This window comes from Dysidea avara, chromosome 3, assembly GCF_963678975.1.
Source record: "Dysidea avara chromosome 3, odDysAvar1.4, whole genome shotgun sequence".
Lineage (NCBI taxonomy): Eukaryota > Metazoa > Porifera > Demospongiae > Dictyoceratida > Dysideidae > Dysidea > Dysidea avara.
This window is the reverse complement of record NC_089274.1, coordinates 16,052,524-16,069,933: the sequence shown is the minus strand read 5'-3', so window position 1 is coordinate 16,069,933 and position 17,410 is coordinate 16,052,524. Positions and strand designations below refer to the sequence as shown.

Genomic DNA, 17,410 nt, shown 5'->3' with positions numbered 1-17,410 from the left:
TGTCTGTTACAATAGATTTCACTACAAAGGAACTCAAACAGGAGCCTCCATAAATTGTCATGCACTCCCACACACTGGGACTTACATGTGATTGTTGAGCAAGCAAGAAATATTGTAAGATACTCCACATCGTACACTGTCAAGTTATACAGCTCCAGAGGCTAGGGTATTTGCTATGAAATTATTTGAAGTATGACAATTTGCCATATCACCAGCCTCATGAAAACACTTGACAGTGGAAAAGGTGTAAACATTTTAATTTATCATAAGGAATTTAGATGAAATATTGATGCCGTCTCTCTCTCCTATTGGAAAAACAAAGCTTTAACACCATTAAAAAAGATGGCTGTTGAAGAAATTGAACAATGGTCACTGTCCCTTGGCAAGTGAAGTGTACATAGAGAACATGTTAGAATGATGACTACTCCAGAACTTCTCTTGAAGTGCTTTCAGCTCTTCACGTGAACTATGTGGTAAACTGCTAAAAATTATTCTTGAATCGAGAAATGAATGAAATTAAATGTCATCAGTTGTCTACAGTTCTGGCAAGACCAAGATGTTGCACTGTCTACAATAACCTGAAGCCATCAATTGCTCCTGGAATAGCTGTGATACCTGAACATGTACAAACTGCTTTTGCCTCCTCAAAGGTAAAGACTAATTGATTGTCATTAAGAGCTTTCAGAGATAACTTTGAAAATTACTTAATTATTGCATTGCAAGGCTTTGGAAGTTTGGTTACTACGGCTCAGTGATGGTGTTATCAAGATGCTGACCAGATCTAGCAAGATGCCAACAGATAGTAAGACAAATAAAATACTGACTGATATAAATCAACAGAACTGTTGGTAAAAGGAATTCCCTATTCATAAAGAAAAACCAAGACCACCATATTGAATGGAACAAAACATAGGCCATTTATTGTGAGGTGATTCTCAAGGTAGTTGGTCAGTTCTGTAATAGTTTTGTGTGGTTGTCCTAGCGCTTGTTTAATGTATTGTTTCCGTTCTTTTTCAGCAAAGCCCAAGATATCTACCCTGACAGATGCTGTCGGAGTCCCACTGAGGCATGTGGACGGGATGATACTACCAAGACACAGTTTGGTAACACTTGACGTTTAAGTACATCTGCAATTAAGCCATCTTTCTGTAGGGCCTCTGGAAACTCATCAAAGCCATCAAAGATCCTTGCCTCCATTCCAGAAGTATTTGTTGCATGCACTAGCAATTTCTTTACTCTCCTTTACAGAACAACTGGAGAAGATCACTGATGAAAGAAACTGGTTGCACAGCAGGATTACAAAGTTTGCACCAGGTTTGTAGCAGTTGTTTTTTACTCCATCGGTATGCTATTTCTTGCAGCAACAGTGACTTTTCAATGCCAGGTACCTCTTCAACTAAACAAACCCTGGATGATTCTCTTCTAGTAGGGCTAAAATATCTACTAAGTAACTTTTGAGTTGTCCTACTAGTGTCAGAGAAACTTAGTGCTTTATGCATTTCTAGTTGACGAGGTGAAGGGAGATCATTGGCACATGCAATAGGCATATGGACAAATTTAGCTAAAGGCTGTGCTGTTGGAAGCTTAAAAATATGTGGATCTTGATATCAAAGCAGGGGTGTGAAATTTTTGTGCCGATAAGGAGGCCAAGCTGCATTCTCAGCACTTCCAAACCTTGTTTGCAGGCTTGCTCTTTCAGATAACTGAAGAACCTCATTTATCCCTAAAGAATAAGGATGAATATCACTTACTGCAAAACTACCTTTGTAAGTGACAGTTGGCTTCTTCAGCTCTGTTTCAAAATAAGCAAACTCAGTCAGTACACCTACACCGTCACAATTGCATACCGCCAGTAAAGCATGCTTTTAAAAAGCTTACCTCATGCAGGCTCTGTTGACAGTACAAGCTGAGACTACAGGTAACTCAATTACTTTAAACAACTTCTCCCAATTAGCAGATTTGCCTGTTTCAAGTCATTTTACCAACATAGCATTACAGCCAAGACTGAACAGCTTTCTTGTTGCAGTCATGCTCTATGACAGATGTTCAATTCTTCACTGGGTAGATCAAGTAAGTTCCTATTGTTTGGAATTTTGTGGCATGTTTTGCATTTATTCTTTAATGCTTGATGTAGCTACCTAATTAGTTGAAAGCCAATAACTACATTCAGTATGCTAGCAACTATGTAGCTATAGCTCAGTACAAGTTGTGTAAAGATCAGCAACTTTGTATAATATTTGCAATACAGAATTTATTTACAGTGCAGTCTGTTTATAATTATAATGGACACTTCTCGACACAAGTTACAAATGTATAATGTATACAGAGCCAGAAACACCATTAGGCTTTAAATCAATGCTATTGTGCTCTTATTAATATAGATGAATTAAAAATTGGAAATTTTAAAATGGGAATAGGGATCGCTGAAAAAAGCCACAAAACAAGAAGGGATCGCTGGGGTGGTAATGTAAACCACAAATCCCTATTTTGACTCTGTCATAAATCTTTAGTTACATGCTCTGTCATTTTGAAGTGAGTAGGGATTTGTGGTTTACATTACCACCAACAGAGAGTCAAAATAGGGATTTGTGGTTTACATTACCACCCCAGCGATCCCTTCTTGTTTTGTGGCTTTTTTCAGCGATCCCTATTCCCATTTTAAAATTTCCAATTTTTAATTCATCTAGTTTGTGTACTTTTTAATTAATCCAGTAATGGATTATGAGATTTCTTTTATTGATAATAAAGACTGTTGTGAATAGTGTAATTTTGCATTCTGCATAGTAACACTGTCAACATTTCAGTACACACATGAAACTGATCAAATTGCAATGTGCATACAGACTGAGAGTCTCCTAATATGAGCTACAATTTACATTACTGGTGCCTTTAATAGCTGTCAAATTCAGTGCAAGGATTGTAGTTATACACTTGACTGTATTATTAGAGTATTTAAGTGACTGCTCTATTAGAGTAGTATTTAATCTGGATAATCCGCCCACGTACAATAATCACGGAGCGAAAAAACCACCTTGCAACAAAGTCATCAGCCCATCGTGGTTCATGATACTGTACATGGGGCCAGTTCAACATTTCAAAGGATATAAAAGGTGTACTAGCTATATTATACAAATTCAGCTGATATGATTAATGAATTAGAATAGGTTACTATCTGGTAGTTGAAAAATCTATTTGATTATTCCTAGTGCATGCATTGGAATGTCATGTTGTTGATGTCATATGATGTCAATGTGTGGGAGACTGTCCTCTAGGTTATGTCCCTGCTGCTGTGAGTCTTAATTCATGTGATGCCATAATATGGCACAAGCGCATAAACAGTATAGGTGACCAAGCGTAGATGCCATTAGTTGATGTCATATTATATTCAAAAAGAAAACTATAATTCAAGAATTTTATACTACATTTATAATGCAGTTCGACATAGTTTGTTTGTTAGAATTCATCTAGAGGAGCACCCCGTCCATTGTCACCATTGGTCATCTTTGATAGTTCTATACAACGATTACAAGAAACTCCAATAGCATCCATTAGAATTCCTCTGTAGCCAGCCTTCTCCAGTACATGTACAGCTTGTATAGATGCTCCAGCAGGGGAGCACACATCATCTTTCATCTGATAAATATATAAATTTTATCTTTAGGATTTGCAAAGCTGCAAAATCTTACCTCTCCTGGATGTACTCTAGGATTTTCTAGTACCATTTTAGCTGCTCCCTATATAATGTAGTTGAATGATTAATTAATGATGTAGGGATTTCTTACTAGCATTGTCTGAGCAGCCATTATTGTAGCTAGTTCTCTAGTCAATCCAGCTCTTACTCCACCATCTGCTAAGGCTTCAATTGTCATATACATCTGCAGGTGGAAGTCATTGTTGTGACATCTGTTGGTGCTAGCAACTCACATATGTTGGTCCACAACCACTTAGGCCAGTTATAATGTCCAAATAGCTTTCACTCATCAGTCGACATATACCTACTCTGGTGAACAAGCTCTTTGTTAGTTGTATTGATTGATTTGTAGCAGCAGAGCCAGCTGATATGGCCGACATTCCAGCACCAACGCTACATGGAGTATTGGGCATTGCTCTCATAATTTGAGCCCCATCTGGTAAACTCTGTAAGGATTGTTTGTTTATAAGTTGCTCTTCAGTCTGTAAAATATGCTGCACTAACCTCCTCCATTGTCTTCAGTGTAGTTCCAGCAGCAAGTGATATAATTAAGTGATCCGGGGTAACATCCCCAGTAACCTCCTTTAACACCGTGGATATATTATGTGGTTTGACTGCCAAGAAGACTACTTGGCTGTTGCGCACTGTTTCTCTGTTACACAATGTAGTACGAATACTCAACTCCTCCTGAGGACAATAAAAACATTACATACGTACCGGCTGAGCATGGGTATATCACCTGTATTTTAGAGGTACTCTTTTCAGTTGGTCCTGACGCTATTACACATTCCCTTTCTGCTACATCTGTAGATATAAGTTAGTTAAAGTTGAAGTGTGTATCGTGCAAATACACTTTTATTTTTACTTACTGGTGGCAATGAGTCCTCTAGCTAACGCCGTAGCTATACTCCCGCTGCCAATAAAGCCCATTGAACTTACCAACTTTTGCATTTCGTACCGCAATGACTATCACTTACTCCTACGACGTTATAGCCTATAACCGTCACAGTTACTCAGTTAACAAAGGCCAAAACCGAGACCAAAACCGAGACCAAAACAATGGGCCTCGTGTTGCGCATGCCGCCACATGGTTAATCAGTAGCGTGCCCAAGAAAATCCGAAAAAGTTTGATTTTATCACGTGATGCGTCCTCCATGGCGGTAAGATAGAAGCGGTTTAAGAAAGCGCTCGTAATACGTGAAAGAGTCGACAAGGTTTGTAGTATTTGTATAGTAGCGCTTTTTGTGGCGCCGTTGTATGTGCATATAAACATTCAATTTATAAGGCGTAACTCACATGTTTGCGTCGTTAATATTCTAATTTATTTACACACACCTTCTTGCAGGTTTCAGCATAATGTTTTACGCGCATTTTGTGCTCGCAAAGAAAGGGCCGCTAGCCAAAGTATGGCTAGCGGCCCACTGGGACCGAAAACTGACCAAGGCTAATGTTTTTGAAACTGATGTTGAGACCACTGTGGAAACCATTATATCTCCCAAAGTGAAGATTGCTCTGCGCACTTCTGGGCATCTGCTGCTTGGTGTTGTCAGAATATATTCAAGAAAAGCAAAATATCTTCTTCATGACTGCAGTGAGGCATTTGCTAAAATCCGAATGGCATTTAGACCAGGAGTGGTAGACCTGCCCCTGGAGACGAGGGCTGCTGATTCTGACGTCATTACGTTCCCAGAATTATTTAAGGACTTTGAAAGTGCTGTAGCTGATCTGAAGTAAGTAGTCAAATTTAAGATTAGATGTATTTTTATCATTGTTGTTTACAGTGATCTTAATATTGAGAGTCAGTTTGCTCTTAACCAAGGTCAAATGGATGAGATCACTTTACCAGAATCTAGCAGAGATGATTTTTTTGCCGTGGGAGATTTTTCTGGCATAGAACAGTTACGACAAGGTTCTGGGCTGGCTGAAGCTTCTTACAAAACTGACTCTCGTCGTGGAGAAGATAGTACACTGATGAAAAAACCGGCAGAAGTTAGTGATGGAATGGGCTGGGACATGAACTACGAGCAACAACCAAACATGGATGATTTTGGAGGAGATTTTGATGTTGCTGGGTTGAACCTTGTAGAGGGAATGGTGCCAGAGGAGATGCCTACACTAGATAACTTGGAAGAAACTATGAGACCACAGGAAGAAGATGAGCAACAAGAACAGCAGCAAGCAGAAGAGGAAGAAGCACCCACTGAACTCCCAATGGAAATCACTAATGTTATGCCACCATCTCCTGTTGATCGAGAACACTTTGAACTTGAACCAATGCAGGTCTCTGGGACGAAAGATCGGTCACGAAAAAAGCGTAAACTAGTGGTAGATAGTTCAAAGCAGATTACTGGAGCTTCTATTAGGAGCCAATTGGAGGATTTCAGTGATACAATGCAGACAAGGTGTTTTCCCCCTCCCACTAAGAAGAGTTTGCTGTGGAAGAAAGTTGCTGGCTGTGAATACCTGTTTGCTAACCCCACAAGCTATCCCTTCAGTGATGAAATGGCTAATCTTGTCACCAAAAATTTCTCTGTGTCTTCAAAGGCACAAGAAACTACACCTGATGCTGCCGTAGAGACATTACGACAAGAACCTGAAGATGTTACTGTATCAGTTGAGGATAGCAGGGAAGTTGTTGACCGGCTGGACAAGGAGAAACAGCCAACACCTCCAGTAGATACATCTGCTCCAGGGTGGCAAGATGATTATGTCACAGAGCAACCACCTACCAATGATCCTACTGAGCAAGCTGCACCTGATTTTACCGATTTTGGTGACCTGCCCCCCATACCAGAACTACCAGACTTGGATATACCATCTGTAGATAATAGACAAACTGAGGAGTTTTCTGAAGAATATGAAGAACAAAGGTGGGGCAAGAGAACAAGACAGATTCTCAGTATGCTTCAACATGGCTTCTCTTCGTCTGAAGACATCAACTTTAAAGCATTAACCAAGAACTGTACCCGTAAGATGGCTGCTTCACGTTTTTACACATGTCTGTTGTTAGCTAAAGAAGGTGCCATCGCATTTGACCAGAGTGGAGCTTATGAAGACATTTACATCACCAAAGGATCCAAGTACGAAATAGCAGTTTAACTGGACCAACATAATATATATTATACACATGCAGTATTGGTGGTTGTATAGTAGGCTGTATTATGTGTTGCTATTGTTTAAAATGTAAAAATTTTATATATAATATACATTGGTACCTATTGTATATAGCTAAACAGATCAAGAATTTGTGCCAACAAGATCAGGTTTACTTGGACTACAAGTCCCGCTGTCAGCAATGTCTTCTGTAGTATTGTCATCTAGCAGCATCTCTTCTGTTGTGTGGCTCAACTCATCATCTGTAATTTGGCTATCAACTTCTGATGGCTCTTTATGTACTTGCAGTTTAGTTTGGTTGAACTGACTGAGCTAAAGGAAACAAGCATACATATTTGATTGATAGAAAAACGACAAGTACCTTTGCTTGCAGGGAGGCTATGGTAGATGGGATATCAGCATAAGTTGCTGGTGCTTTTATGTCAAGTAGGTGGAATTGGTCGAAGACTGTCGTTGTATGGTTGATGAGTTTAGAACTCTACTCCACAAGAAATCATGTACTACTACATGTATATACCTTCTAACCTTAACTGCAGCTGTTCCTCTTTTCTTTTCTCTCTTACTTTTTCTTCTACCTCCTGCTGTCGGGCCTGAATCTTCAAGATCAGATTTGCGTTGCAGAAAACTTCCTTCAGCATGACTACCATCCCATCTGGCAGATGACTTCTGCAAGGTGTGCTCATCATCTGCTGAATCAATGGAGCTTGTTGAAGAGGAGGTGTTGAGGTGGTTAGTTGTGATGGTTGATGCCAGCCGCTGCAAATAATTTGTGAGTGTAGTGATGACGAATTTTTCATGCTGGTAAGGGTCTTGTGGAACCATTGCTGCCCTAAAGGAATTACACTTGCTACACCCATGATTTCTCTGTGTGTGTTAAGCTACCTCTCTCGTTGTCTTGCTTGCCGTTGCTCTTCTTTACGTTTGGCTTGCTCTTGCCGTTGTGCACGTTCAGCGATGCGCTGTTCTCTGGTTATAGCCAAGTAATCTTCTTGCTGCTGACGAAAGTCGCTGACAAGTTGGCGACGTTTGTCATAAAGTTGATCAATTTCTGTAGCAGCCAGACTAGCAACATGCTGGCCACAACGGTAAATTACCTTTTCTTAATTCGTCACGCTTAGCTGCTTCTTCTTTGGCCTTTTCACGAAGTTCATTTTGCTTTTTTCTCACCTCTGCTTGCCGTTCTCTACAAGCTGTTTCTTGCTGCTTCAGAACATTTTCTTCTTTGTAATGGTCCTAATAAAGTTTATGAAATAAAACCTTTTCGTGATATATTATCGTACATCTCTTTTCTTTCTTAGCTCCGTTTGCTGATCTCGCAGCTCATCAATGGCTTGCTTGAGACTCAAATATTCTCTGTAAAATTATTTTTAGAAAAATAACAGTTCCACCATATATAATAAGTAAACTGTACTTTAAACTTTCTTTGGCTTTTTGCAAATTTTCCACCTCCAGTCGAAGTCTTTTCTCTTCAGTCGGAGTGTATTCCATTTTGTGCAGCTGCTCTCGTAACTTGCTGCAAACAGAGATGGTGTTAAAAAACACAGATGCTCACACTAATGGTACCTGATGGCCAAGTCAAATCTTTCTTCACTGCGGTACTGCAGCCCAGCCATCAACTGGCTAGCATGATCCCTCTATGGAAGGTCCACAACTTTGGTAAAGGTCTCTTAATCATGATAGTTTTACCTTACCTTTGTTGTCACCTGTTTTGCCAAGTCTTTCATTTGCTTGTCTATTTCCTGTATCTTTTCCAACACGCCCTTTTTCAACGCGTTAACTTGCTTCAATTCTGCTGACACATCAGGACTGTTTGTGGCAACTCGTTCACTAGGTGGCTTCTGGATATTCTTCTGTTTACGCCCCCAGTCAACACAAATAACAATAAATTCAACAAAACAAAAAAAAAACAGCTTGTGGCCGTAAATAAAAGGATACAAGAAGCACATTTTTCTCTTTGATCACATTCATCACCGCCTCTACATCCTCTTCGTATCTTTTCCTATCCGGGGCCTTGATCGCATCTGACCCCGAACTAGGCTCTAGAAATACGACATTACTACATTTTTTACTATATGGACTATTTCTCAGACCTTGTTTCTTCTTACCACGACCCCCTGGCATTGCGCAAAATTACACGCGCGAAAAAGATAGAAGTTTATTTACAGGTAATTATAATTACAATTAAAACCATAAAATCTCTATAAATAGGAGTTAAAATGGAGAGTTCATGCCGAGTTTTGTCTCGAATTCTAGTCTAAGCCGTTTCTGACTACGTCGCACAAATTTACGCTCGCGAAGTTTTATCAATTCCTGAATTATCAGCAATATCACCGCCCACACAATTCCACATGGCCACACCCACGCTGGTACCAATGAAAGTTTCAGCTGTGACTCAGGTGATCCATCTGATGCCAGTGATGTGGCAAAATACACAACTTGCAGGGAAATTGTTGAAATGCTTGCAATAACCCATCCAAGTTGAAGGGAGCGGTGTAATTCCTTTAGAGGGATAAGTTGCAAGCTGAAATGTAATGATAGCACAATCAGGTAACAACATAAGAAAAACGCTGCAACATTCTGTGCCAGTAATAGTCCACCACTGTAATCACTCTCCCATCCATTCCACTTGCTTGTTTCATTACGATCTCCTAACAGTGCATGACAGTCACCATCAGCCAACTCTGAACAAACACTTCCCAAAGTGACGGCAAACAATAATACACACATGAGGGCTGTGGTTAGGAAAGAGCACACAAAATAACTAGCATATCTCCACTGTACTATCCACAATTTGTTATTCTTGTCAATCATTTTGGTCTTCAATTCTTCCTCATTTGGAGAAGAGAGCAGCAAACTAGAGGCAAGTGCTGGTAGCACATATAACAGGAACCAAAACACATGACTTCCACTAAGAGCTGGGGGTAGGAACAAGACACGACAACTGATTAATAAACAGGATATAAGCAAAGAGCTGCCAAGCCCAAATAACAGTGAGTGACGCAGGCAGCTTAGCAAATGTCGGGAATGGATAATCAACAATAAAATACTGGCATCTGAGTTACGCATCAACACAAAGTCACACGGGGTACTGTTAAGCTGTGAAGCTGCTTGTAATTGAGTAGGTGGGGAATTGTGGGTGGGGCTAGCAGGTGCTGAGTTGTCTACAGGCTCCACAGCAATGCTCACATTAGCTTGACTAAAGATGGCAATATTGTCAACATTCCAGCTATTACCAATACACACAACCACCTCTCCATACTCTTGCATGATCAGCATCATCTCAGCAATAGACGGAGCTATGCAGTCAGTAAACAATGGTACCAACAGTGGGACATTATCAGTGTTTTCAATGTGTGGACGGATTAATTTAATTCCCTTGGGCAGCTTGGCTCTTGTGTAAGCTTCAAAGTCATTCACTACAACACTAATGCTAGAGTTATTGCTATCAATTGATTGGCCATCATCATCAGTCATTTCCGTTTCAGTTTGAACAATGTCAGGTGACAGAGAGATGTGACAGTTCCATCCTACTTCAAGGCCCAGCTTCTCTGTGAAGCCACGGATCTGTAGTTCATTTTCAGCTGCAAAGTGGACAAAACGAATCCCTGCTACATCCAACTGCTCAACTAGCTGTACCATGTCTGGAGCAGGTTGGTACTGCAGTGACACCATTCCAAGAAACACCTGCCCTTGTAGCTGCTTGGGCACTTCTTCACTTGGATCCTTAATAATGCACACTGGTTTTATTGGCTCCAATTGTTCCAGCAGTGGATTGTATGATAAACTGATACAATATGAGGCAATACTGCGACGATTAAAGAACTCCATAATTTTCTTTTCTTCCAATCTTGTTATAGGAACTAAGTCTTGCCCATCCCAAAAGTCAGTGCAACAAGACAAGATCATGTGAGCTGATCCAGCAGTCATTAACTGATAATGATCGCCATCAGGTATCACCATGGATACCATGTGAATTGGTATGTCATCACTGTGTGTTAATTGGAACATTGACGATGATGCACTTCTGGTCCTACGTTTGTTGTTAGCTACAAATACTGTAGCCAATGGATGCAGAGTTATTTCAGGCACGCCCACTTCCATTGCCAATGGACATGAACACTGTGTGTGTCTAATGTGGTCAGACAAGTGTACATCAATGTGAGGTAACTTATGGGAATGAGATGTCACTTTGCTACACAAAGCAATTGGCTTTAGTGAAGAAAGGTAACTACTCCAGTCTCTATTGTCAAAGAAAATACCAGAGTTAGAATCTTGTGATGGTGATATATTTAATATCTCTGCTTCTATCAATAGAACTTCTCCTGCACTGCTTTCTAAATCGTTACCATTTGCTTCTTGTAAAGCATCAGTTTCTTCTTTAGAACTAGAGGAAAATACACCATCTTTTTGTGACAGACTTCCAATACTACTCTCCCCTGATACTTCTGTCCCTCGGAAAAAGAAGACTTTCTCAGGTATGGGATGTGAAGATGATAGGAGGAATTCTTTGTCAACTGCACAAAATGTCGTAGCAGTTCCAAGGACGTGTAACACAGAATAGCTTAGGTTAGCTGTGTTCCATTCTAAAGTTGACTTTACTATTTTTATCAATAACTGAATGAAACTTGGTTTCTTGTCTTCCAGCAGCAATGACAACTTAGCAAGACCAAAACTATGTCCAAACCACCAGTACAGTGGAAATGAGAGAAGCATTAAAGGTAGCAAGGCATATGTCGTTTGACTGAAAATCACATTTTCCCAACTACCACTGTCATCACTTAAGCCAATAAGGCTTGCAATAGCCAGTATCACTAATAATAACAGGCATAGCCAAAATATATAAACTTGAATCACAAAGTACACGTGGTCCCTCTCATGTTCTAGTATAGTGTTAGTTTGCTTATGAGAAATGGCAGCTTTGAGAGCTGGTAATATAGGAGTACTCGTCACTTCAAAATAACTGTTACTGGTGTCTCCAAGAATCTTTTCTGTTACCACTTCTCCCTTTGATAGTTTTATACTAGCGTCACTCAACATAATAACATTGGCTGGGGCAACTTGGTTCACTTCTAGTAAAACTATATCTCCACTTACTAACAAGCTTGCAGGTAAGTGAACATTCTTGTTGTCTCTTGCTACACGAACAGTTAACTGTCCTCTAGAGGTAGCAACTGATTCATCAGGGTAACTTGTAGGAGCATTATTAAATAATTTCAGTGTAGCCTCTTTCAATTTTCTAAGGCACCCAGTATGGTTTAGGTATGTCTCTCTCACTAACAGGTAAAAATTCACTGTAGCCAGTAGTAATAAAATTATTCCTTCAGTCAACAGGTTCCATTTTGGGCTGGCAACATAGCTGATTAATAAAGCAATAGCACTCACGTGAGTCAGCAGTACATTAACGAATCGGTAGGGTGGGAGAAATATCCCAACTACCCAGCGACGAAAGCTCGAGTTGGCTCCAATCAATTCTTGTAATTCTGCGACAATTCGTCTGTGAGCTTCATCGGATGTTAGTCCCAATCGCTCCAGCCTGCTAGAAGAAAAAATAGTACTCGTTTTACTACTTAAGTAACACGAGGAAAAACCAACCTGCTGTCTTTAAAAATACAAACCCACAATCACAATAATTTCTTTGTACGAAGCGCGAAGAGATGTTGCAAGCCACACAGATGACTACGGTGAGGCCGCCGTCTTACTTCAGGAAAGCTGATAGCAATATTACCGCAGAAATAGATACAAAGTTAGTGATAGTTTTACCAGAGAAAAGTAAAGTCAGAGTAGCTTCTTTACAGATTGCAAGAAATGGAAAAAGTTCTCCAAGAGGAGCGCGGACAACACGCTATAGCCTTGCAACAATTGACCACACAGGCTGACTCAGAGAAAGACCATCTTAAGGCAGTAATCACTCAACTACAGAACGAAGTTAAAAGACAGGCCAGTTGCCATGAGCAACAGCTGCTTGCTGAAATAACAAAAATGGAAACAGAGCAGGCGTCATTAAATCAGTCTTACATGAAGCAAAGCAAAGAGGCTCAAGAAAGAATATCTTATTTGGAGCAAACTCTTGAAGACCAGAGGAAACAAGATGCTATTAAATGTGAACAATTAGAGCAACGGATCAGGTGAGCAGGTAGGGGTGTGGAGGGAATTGCAAAGCTTATTAAGGGGGTGGGGCTGCTGCTGCAGGGTGCTAACAGAAGAGGTGGAGCAGGCCAGGAACATGCTACAACGACTACAAGATGGTTTGGTGTATGATGATGTACAACAACTAAAGGTATTATAAAATTAGACAATGGGACTCTTTGTATATAGATAGGGCAGTTGTACTCTTTTAGATTTGCTTAAATTTATGTGTGATAATGGGCCAATTTCCCAATATAAAGTTTACATCTTTTTCACTCTGATGAAAAATGCATGTAAAGATGCAACACTACCAGTTTTCACACAGCATGGCAACATAACCAGTTTATTTTCTGATATTGCAATAGCCATCTCCCAGGGCCTCACAAGCTGAAAAATAAAGCCATCAGAACTTTAAGCCTTAGTACTTTCAAGTTTCATAGTAGACAACAGTAGTCCAGTTAGTTGTAACATTGTTGTGTTACTGTTTACCATGCGTACCGATTTTTAAAGCTGCACTGTGACGTCACATGTAACTACTGTGTAGTCCACTACCTTTTTGTAACACTGTATATGCATATAGTTGGTTATTCTTGAGAGGATTTCTGGTTCATTTAGAATCCATGAGCTATTCATACTGAGCTTTCTAATGATTTAGGAGCAACCCATGAATTGTGCATGTACCATCAGCTTTAACTAGCTATCTAGACATTGAAAAAACTTTACAGATGAAACGTGGAAGGATTTGTTTGTGAAAATAACTTATCAACTATATGTCATTGTGTTTACAGCAACTGAAGGTTGATAATGAGCAACTGCAATCCAACAATGATCTGTTACAAGTGAGACTATCCTCCTTACTTGCCATGTTCAGTATTCAAGAGACAGCTGCTGCGGCTAAAGAGGTCGGTATAGTGTGTCTATTATATACTGGCATGCATACAACTACATGTACACAACACTTGGCGTTAACCATGTTTGCTTTACACTTGTAGGGTGGTAATGGCCTATTATCAAGGTAAACATCATCAACAACTAATGGCTACACTGCAATACCATAACAGGTGGAGACAGCAAGTGTTCACCATGATGGTGCAGAGGAAACTGCTACAAAAGGAACAGCAGGAAATGCACCTCACCAACCAACGACAAGTAACTATTCACATGTCCATAACTCATTTGTATACAGGACAGCCTCTTTATAAACATCACCAAATTGTTATCCAATGAGACCCTGGCTTTTTGTGTTTTGTATAAAAAGGCCCCCCTACTTATGGGATTGATTATGGATGTCCTTTTATAGGCTCCAACTTGTATTTTATATTATCTGAACACCTTGATTTATCTAAATGCCAAAAGTGACTGTTCTATTAGAGTATTTTGTACTTAGTGCACATAGTGGATGTGTGTTCTATTAGAATAATTGAACATATAGTTAAGTTGAATCCAAGCAAATCTGAGCACCTTTGTCTAACTCTAAAAATAAATGGTACAACTGAGGATCCACTGTATTAGTACACTAAAATTATTACTTTCTCGTGTCTGCAGATAGCTGAGCTACAAGATAAAGTAAAGGCCTTAAAGGAAGATAACAAACTCATGGGCCACTCACTGAGTGATAAGAATGCACAGATCAAGTTGCACAGCAATCAAATCAATGTGAGCTCCACCCACAAATGATCCTGCAGATCATGTAACCTCACAGGAATTAGAGAAGAAGCAAAGTCAGTTGGTCAGTCGTAACAAGCAATTGGTGTACCAGTTGACATGCCAGCAACACTACCTCACCGAAACTGCCACCTCTCTTCATAAGTAAAGTAGTTATATCGTGATCTCATGTCATAGAGTTCCCCCTGTAGTTACCCCGCTGTTATTAAGCAATTAGTCGAGGTGTTGGAACAGTTGCAGTCACGGCTTGGTTGTTATGAGCAACGGTTATCATTAGCTGCAGGAAGAGTGGCCACAGCTCAAGCAACACTCATACATCGACGAGCACTACAATCTAGTAGAAATGACTACAGGTTTATTGTATCACTACTAGGGAAAGTCCCAAGTGTTGTTTATTGTTTACAGCATGATATCATCTTGTCAGAAGCAGTTGGAGGCAGTTAGTAGGGATCGCGACAGGCTAGTTGAACAACTACAACAAGGGGCCATCTTGTTTGAGAGGCAGTTACAATCTGAACAACACAAATGTAAGGGAATTTACTCTCATTTGATACCACAATATAATTTATGGGATGCAGTTTTTTTCACCACCATTATATTTTCTTGTCTCCACTGTAATTGCATTGGTGAGCTATCACGTATCAGTTAGCGGTCGTTTTTGTAAATTTGCACTCACCCTGACAGCACTGAGACAGTGTTTAGTATGAATTGTGTACTTGTAGACAATTATGGGTATAACTTGAATAGCAATTATATATATAATCTCTTATTGACATACATTATGCTGTCTTTTTAGTTTCTGACCAGAAGAAAACTCTTGAAAGTCAAGTGGCACACTTGCAAGTTTTAAATGCTTCACTACAACAGGTTAGCTATTAAATATGTAGTTGCCAGGAGATTACTATTGTAGGAAGGGGAGGGGCTAACAGGTCAGGTACAGAGATTGCAACAACAATTGATAGAGAATCAACGTAGAATGGAGAAAGGTAAAAAATAGCTTTTTACAAGCAGTTTTGTGGTCAACAACTTTTAATAATTTTTAAGTTGTATAGTGGTACCTATCTTACTCACATGGTGGCCACTTATGTGCATTCCAAATGTAATCTTTTGCCATGATTTTGCTATTTGACTTTGCAACTTTTCTCATAGCTATGGAAACAGCAGTTTTGGAAGAGAAGCATCATAATAACAAGAAATGTGCAGAACTGGAAGAAGTTGTCAACAGATTACAACTGGACCTTGATAAGATTGGTATCCTTTATTAAACACACATAATCACACTTGTTAATGGTGTGCGTGTGTGTGTAGAGTTGCGTCTCCAGCAACAACAGAGACTAGCCAATCGGGAGAAGGAACATGCTGTCCAACAAATACAGCTAGAAAGGGACCAATTGGAACAACAGCTGCAACAATGTCACCAACAACTATGCTCATTGCAAGCAGAGAGAAGTTTACTAATAGTTAGTAGTAATGTGTTTTGAGGGAGGAATTATTACATGGTAGGATTTAAAAAATAACTTTACTGGTGACAGAAAACCACTGTTATTTTCTGAGAACAGACTGAGGTGTGTTAGTCTAGTTTAATACTCTCCCTCATACAAATATCATAAAGTCAAACTTCCAACTTGATTATAGTTGTATTTTGTACCATGATAATTAGATACAGTTTTTCCCTTACAGATATACACTATTATGAAGTCTTGGTTTCAATAAATCTCATATTGTATAGCTGCTTACGATAAATTATCTTGGTATGATGTATGTTCTATTAGAGTAATTGAACAGAGCCTTGTTTGATGTTCACATAGTTATGTTGCACACTGTTGTTCAGATATTGTAATAGCAGAATTAATGTCACTAGGCGAGCAAAGGCCGGTGATGTGGTAACATGAAATTGACCTACTCGTAACTTCTTATGCTATTATACCATGGCTGTGCAATATTAAAGTTTAATTGGTTATGCAGTTATAAAGTCAGGACCTGTTATGTGGTTGAGTGTATGGTCAAGTTTATCAAACAATATTGTTCCCATATAGTCCACCCTACAACAACACAACACTTTGAGCAGTACAGCTCACAACTCTCAACCACCAGCAACAAAACAAGCCATACTGACTGATGAAGAAGATGCTACCACAGATTCATCATCATCATCATGTGATCCACATGATGGAGGTATGCTGCTGTGTACATCAATGCTTTGCCACTACATGACGTCCTGCTGCTTGACTTACAGGTGGTAGTCATGGCAACAAAGATGATAATGATGTCCAAGCTGCCCTGGAGGAGCTACAACAGTTATCTGCTTGTTTAATGAATAGTAGTAATAATTGATAAATAACTTATTCATCCACTGCTAAATTACATTTAATTATCTCAATGGGTGCAGGTTACTCACACAGTGGTTCTCTAACATTGCTATTATGTTGCTGAAGCAATTTGGAGCCAGTTACGATGTTAATTGTTTAGAAGTATGTGACTGGGTGAGTCGGTGAAACCATGCATGTGAACATATAAAGTTTTTATAACTCAGTTATCATAGCACGCTCAGAATAGTTCACATATGGATTGCCGAAGTTTGTGCCTGTATGTCCAGTGTTTGCCTGTCTTCTTAGTATCTGCAAATTCTTCTAGTGAAGTATTTATGTTGGTACCCCCACTGTTCAGAAAATTTAGGGACATTATGGTTTAGCTAAACAAAAATTAATACCTTATTATGATGTAGCTTATGTCTATGACAAATCTGTTCTCAAACAAATTGCTACCCATATCTATGGCATATTACAAACAAATTATGAGAGCAGAGGTATAATT

At 39.5% G+C, this 17,410-nt stretch overlaps 4 protein-coding genes across 8 annotated transcripts; 2 read left to right on the top strand and 2 right to left on the bottom strand.

Annotated features, from left to right (window-relative positions):
- The first annotated feature begins 420 nt into the window (after window positions 1-420).
- Window positions 421-16,976, top strand: LOC136249626 (coiled-coil alpha-helical rod protein 1-like). 4 transcript variants are annotated; one of them, XM_066041698.1, is made up of 18 exons: window positions 421-940; window positions 1,018-1,103; window positions 1,153-1,204; window positions 1,249-1,314; window positions 1,362-2,070; window positions 13,720-13,833; window positions 13,924-13,946; window positions 13,993-14,080; window positions 14,477-14,587; window positions 14,634-14,740; window positions 14,788-14,949; window positions 15,002-15,123; window positions 15,393-15,463; window positions 15,507-15,582; window positions 15,746-15,847; window positions 15,905-16,056; window positions 16,633-16,771; window positions 16,833-16,976. In XM_066041698.1, the coding sequence occupies exons 5-18, from the start codon at window positions 1,882-1,884 to the stop codon at window positions 16,928-16,930; spliced, it is 1,554 nt and encodes a 517-aa protein (XP_065897770.1). In that variant the 5' UTR covers window positions 421-940; window positions 1,018-1,103; window positions 1,153-1,204; window positions 1,249-1,314; window positions 1,362-1,881; the 3' UTR covers window positions 16,931-16,976. The 4 variants fall into 4 exon arrangements, with proteins under 4 accessions (XP_065897770.1, XP_065897769.1, XP_065897768.1 ...); XM_066041697.1 differs by lacking the exons at window positions 421-940; window positions 1,018-1,103; window positions 1,153-1,204; ... (1 more) ...; window positions 1,362-2,070; window positions 16,833-16,976 and adding exons at window positions 9,012-12,548; window positions 12,601-12,930; window positions 12,995-13,082; window positions 16,277-16,347; XM_066041696.1 differs by lacking the exons at window positions 421-940; window positions 1,018-1,103; window positions 1,153-1,204; window positions 1,249-1,314; window positions 1,362-2,070 and adding exons at window positions 9,067-12,548; window positions 12,601-12,930; window positions 12,995-13,082.
- Window positions 3,356-4,802, bottom strand: LOC136249628 (pyrroline-5-carboxylate reductase 2-like). Its single transcript, XM_066041702.1, has 7 exons — window positions 4,561-4,802; window positions 4,431-4,495; window positions 4,196-4,378; window positions 3,925-4,137; window positions 3,783-3,875; window positions 3,687-3,734; window positions 3,356-3,633 (listed from the first exon to the last, which is right to left on the bottom strand). Exons 1-7 carry the CDS (start codon window positions 4,640-4,642, stop codon window positions 3,454-3,456), a joined length of 864 nt encoding a protein of 287 aa, XP_065897774.1. The 5' UTR covers window positions 4,643-4,802; the 3' UTR covers window positions 3,356-3,453.
- Window positions 4,782-6,914, top strand: LOC136249627 (double-strand-break repair protein rad21 homolog). The gene is made up of 3 exons (XM_066041700.1): window positions 4,782-4,905; window positions 5,037-5,421; window positions 5,473-6,914. Exons 2-3 carry the CDS (start codon window positions 5,048-5,050, stop codon window positions 6,788-6,790), a joined length of 1,692 nt encoding a protein of 563 aa, XP_065897772.1. The 5' UTR covers window positions 4,782-4,905; window positions 5,037-5,047; the 3' UTR covers window positions 6,791-6,914.
- LOC136249625 (uncharacterized) lies at window positions 6,834-11,975 on the bottom strand. 2 transcript variants are annotated; one of them, XM_066041695.1, is made up of 11 exons: window positions 8,896-9,049; window positions 8,741-8,844; window positions 8,497-8,655; window positions 8,369-8,439; window positions 8,217-8,318; window positions 8,086-8,158; window positions 7,900-8,038; window positions 7,688-7,853; window positions 7,331-7,634; window positions 7,167-7,283; window positions 6,834-7,117 (listed from the first exon to the last, which is right to left on the bottom strand). In XM_066041695.1, exons 1-11 carry the CDS (start codon window positions 8,924-8,926, stop codon window positions 6,929-6,931), a joined length of 1,455 nt encoding a protein of 484 aa, XP_065897767.1. In that variant the 5' UTR covers window positions 8,927-9,049; the 3' UTR covers window positions 6,834-6,928. The 2 variants fall into 2 exon arrangements, 1 of the variants encoding a protein (XP_065897767.1); XR_010698303.1 differs by lacking the exons at window positions 6,834-7,117; window positions 7,167-7,283; window positions 7,331-7,634; ... (4 more) ...; window positions 8,369-8,439; window positions 8,497-8,655 and having other exon boundaries at window positions 8,896-11,975.
- Window positions 16,977-17,410: the final 434 nt, after the last annotated feature.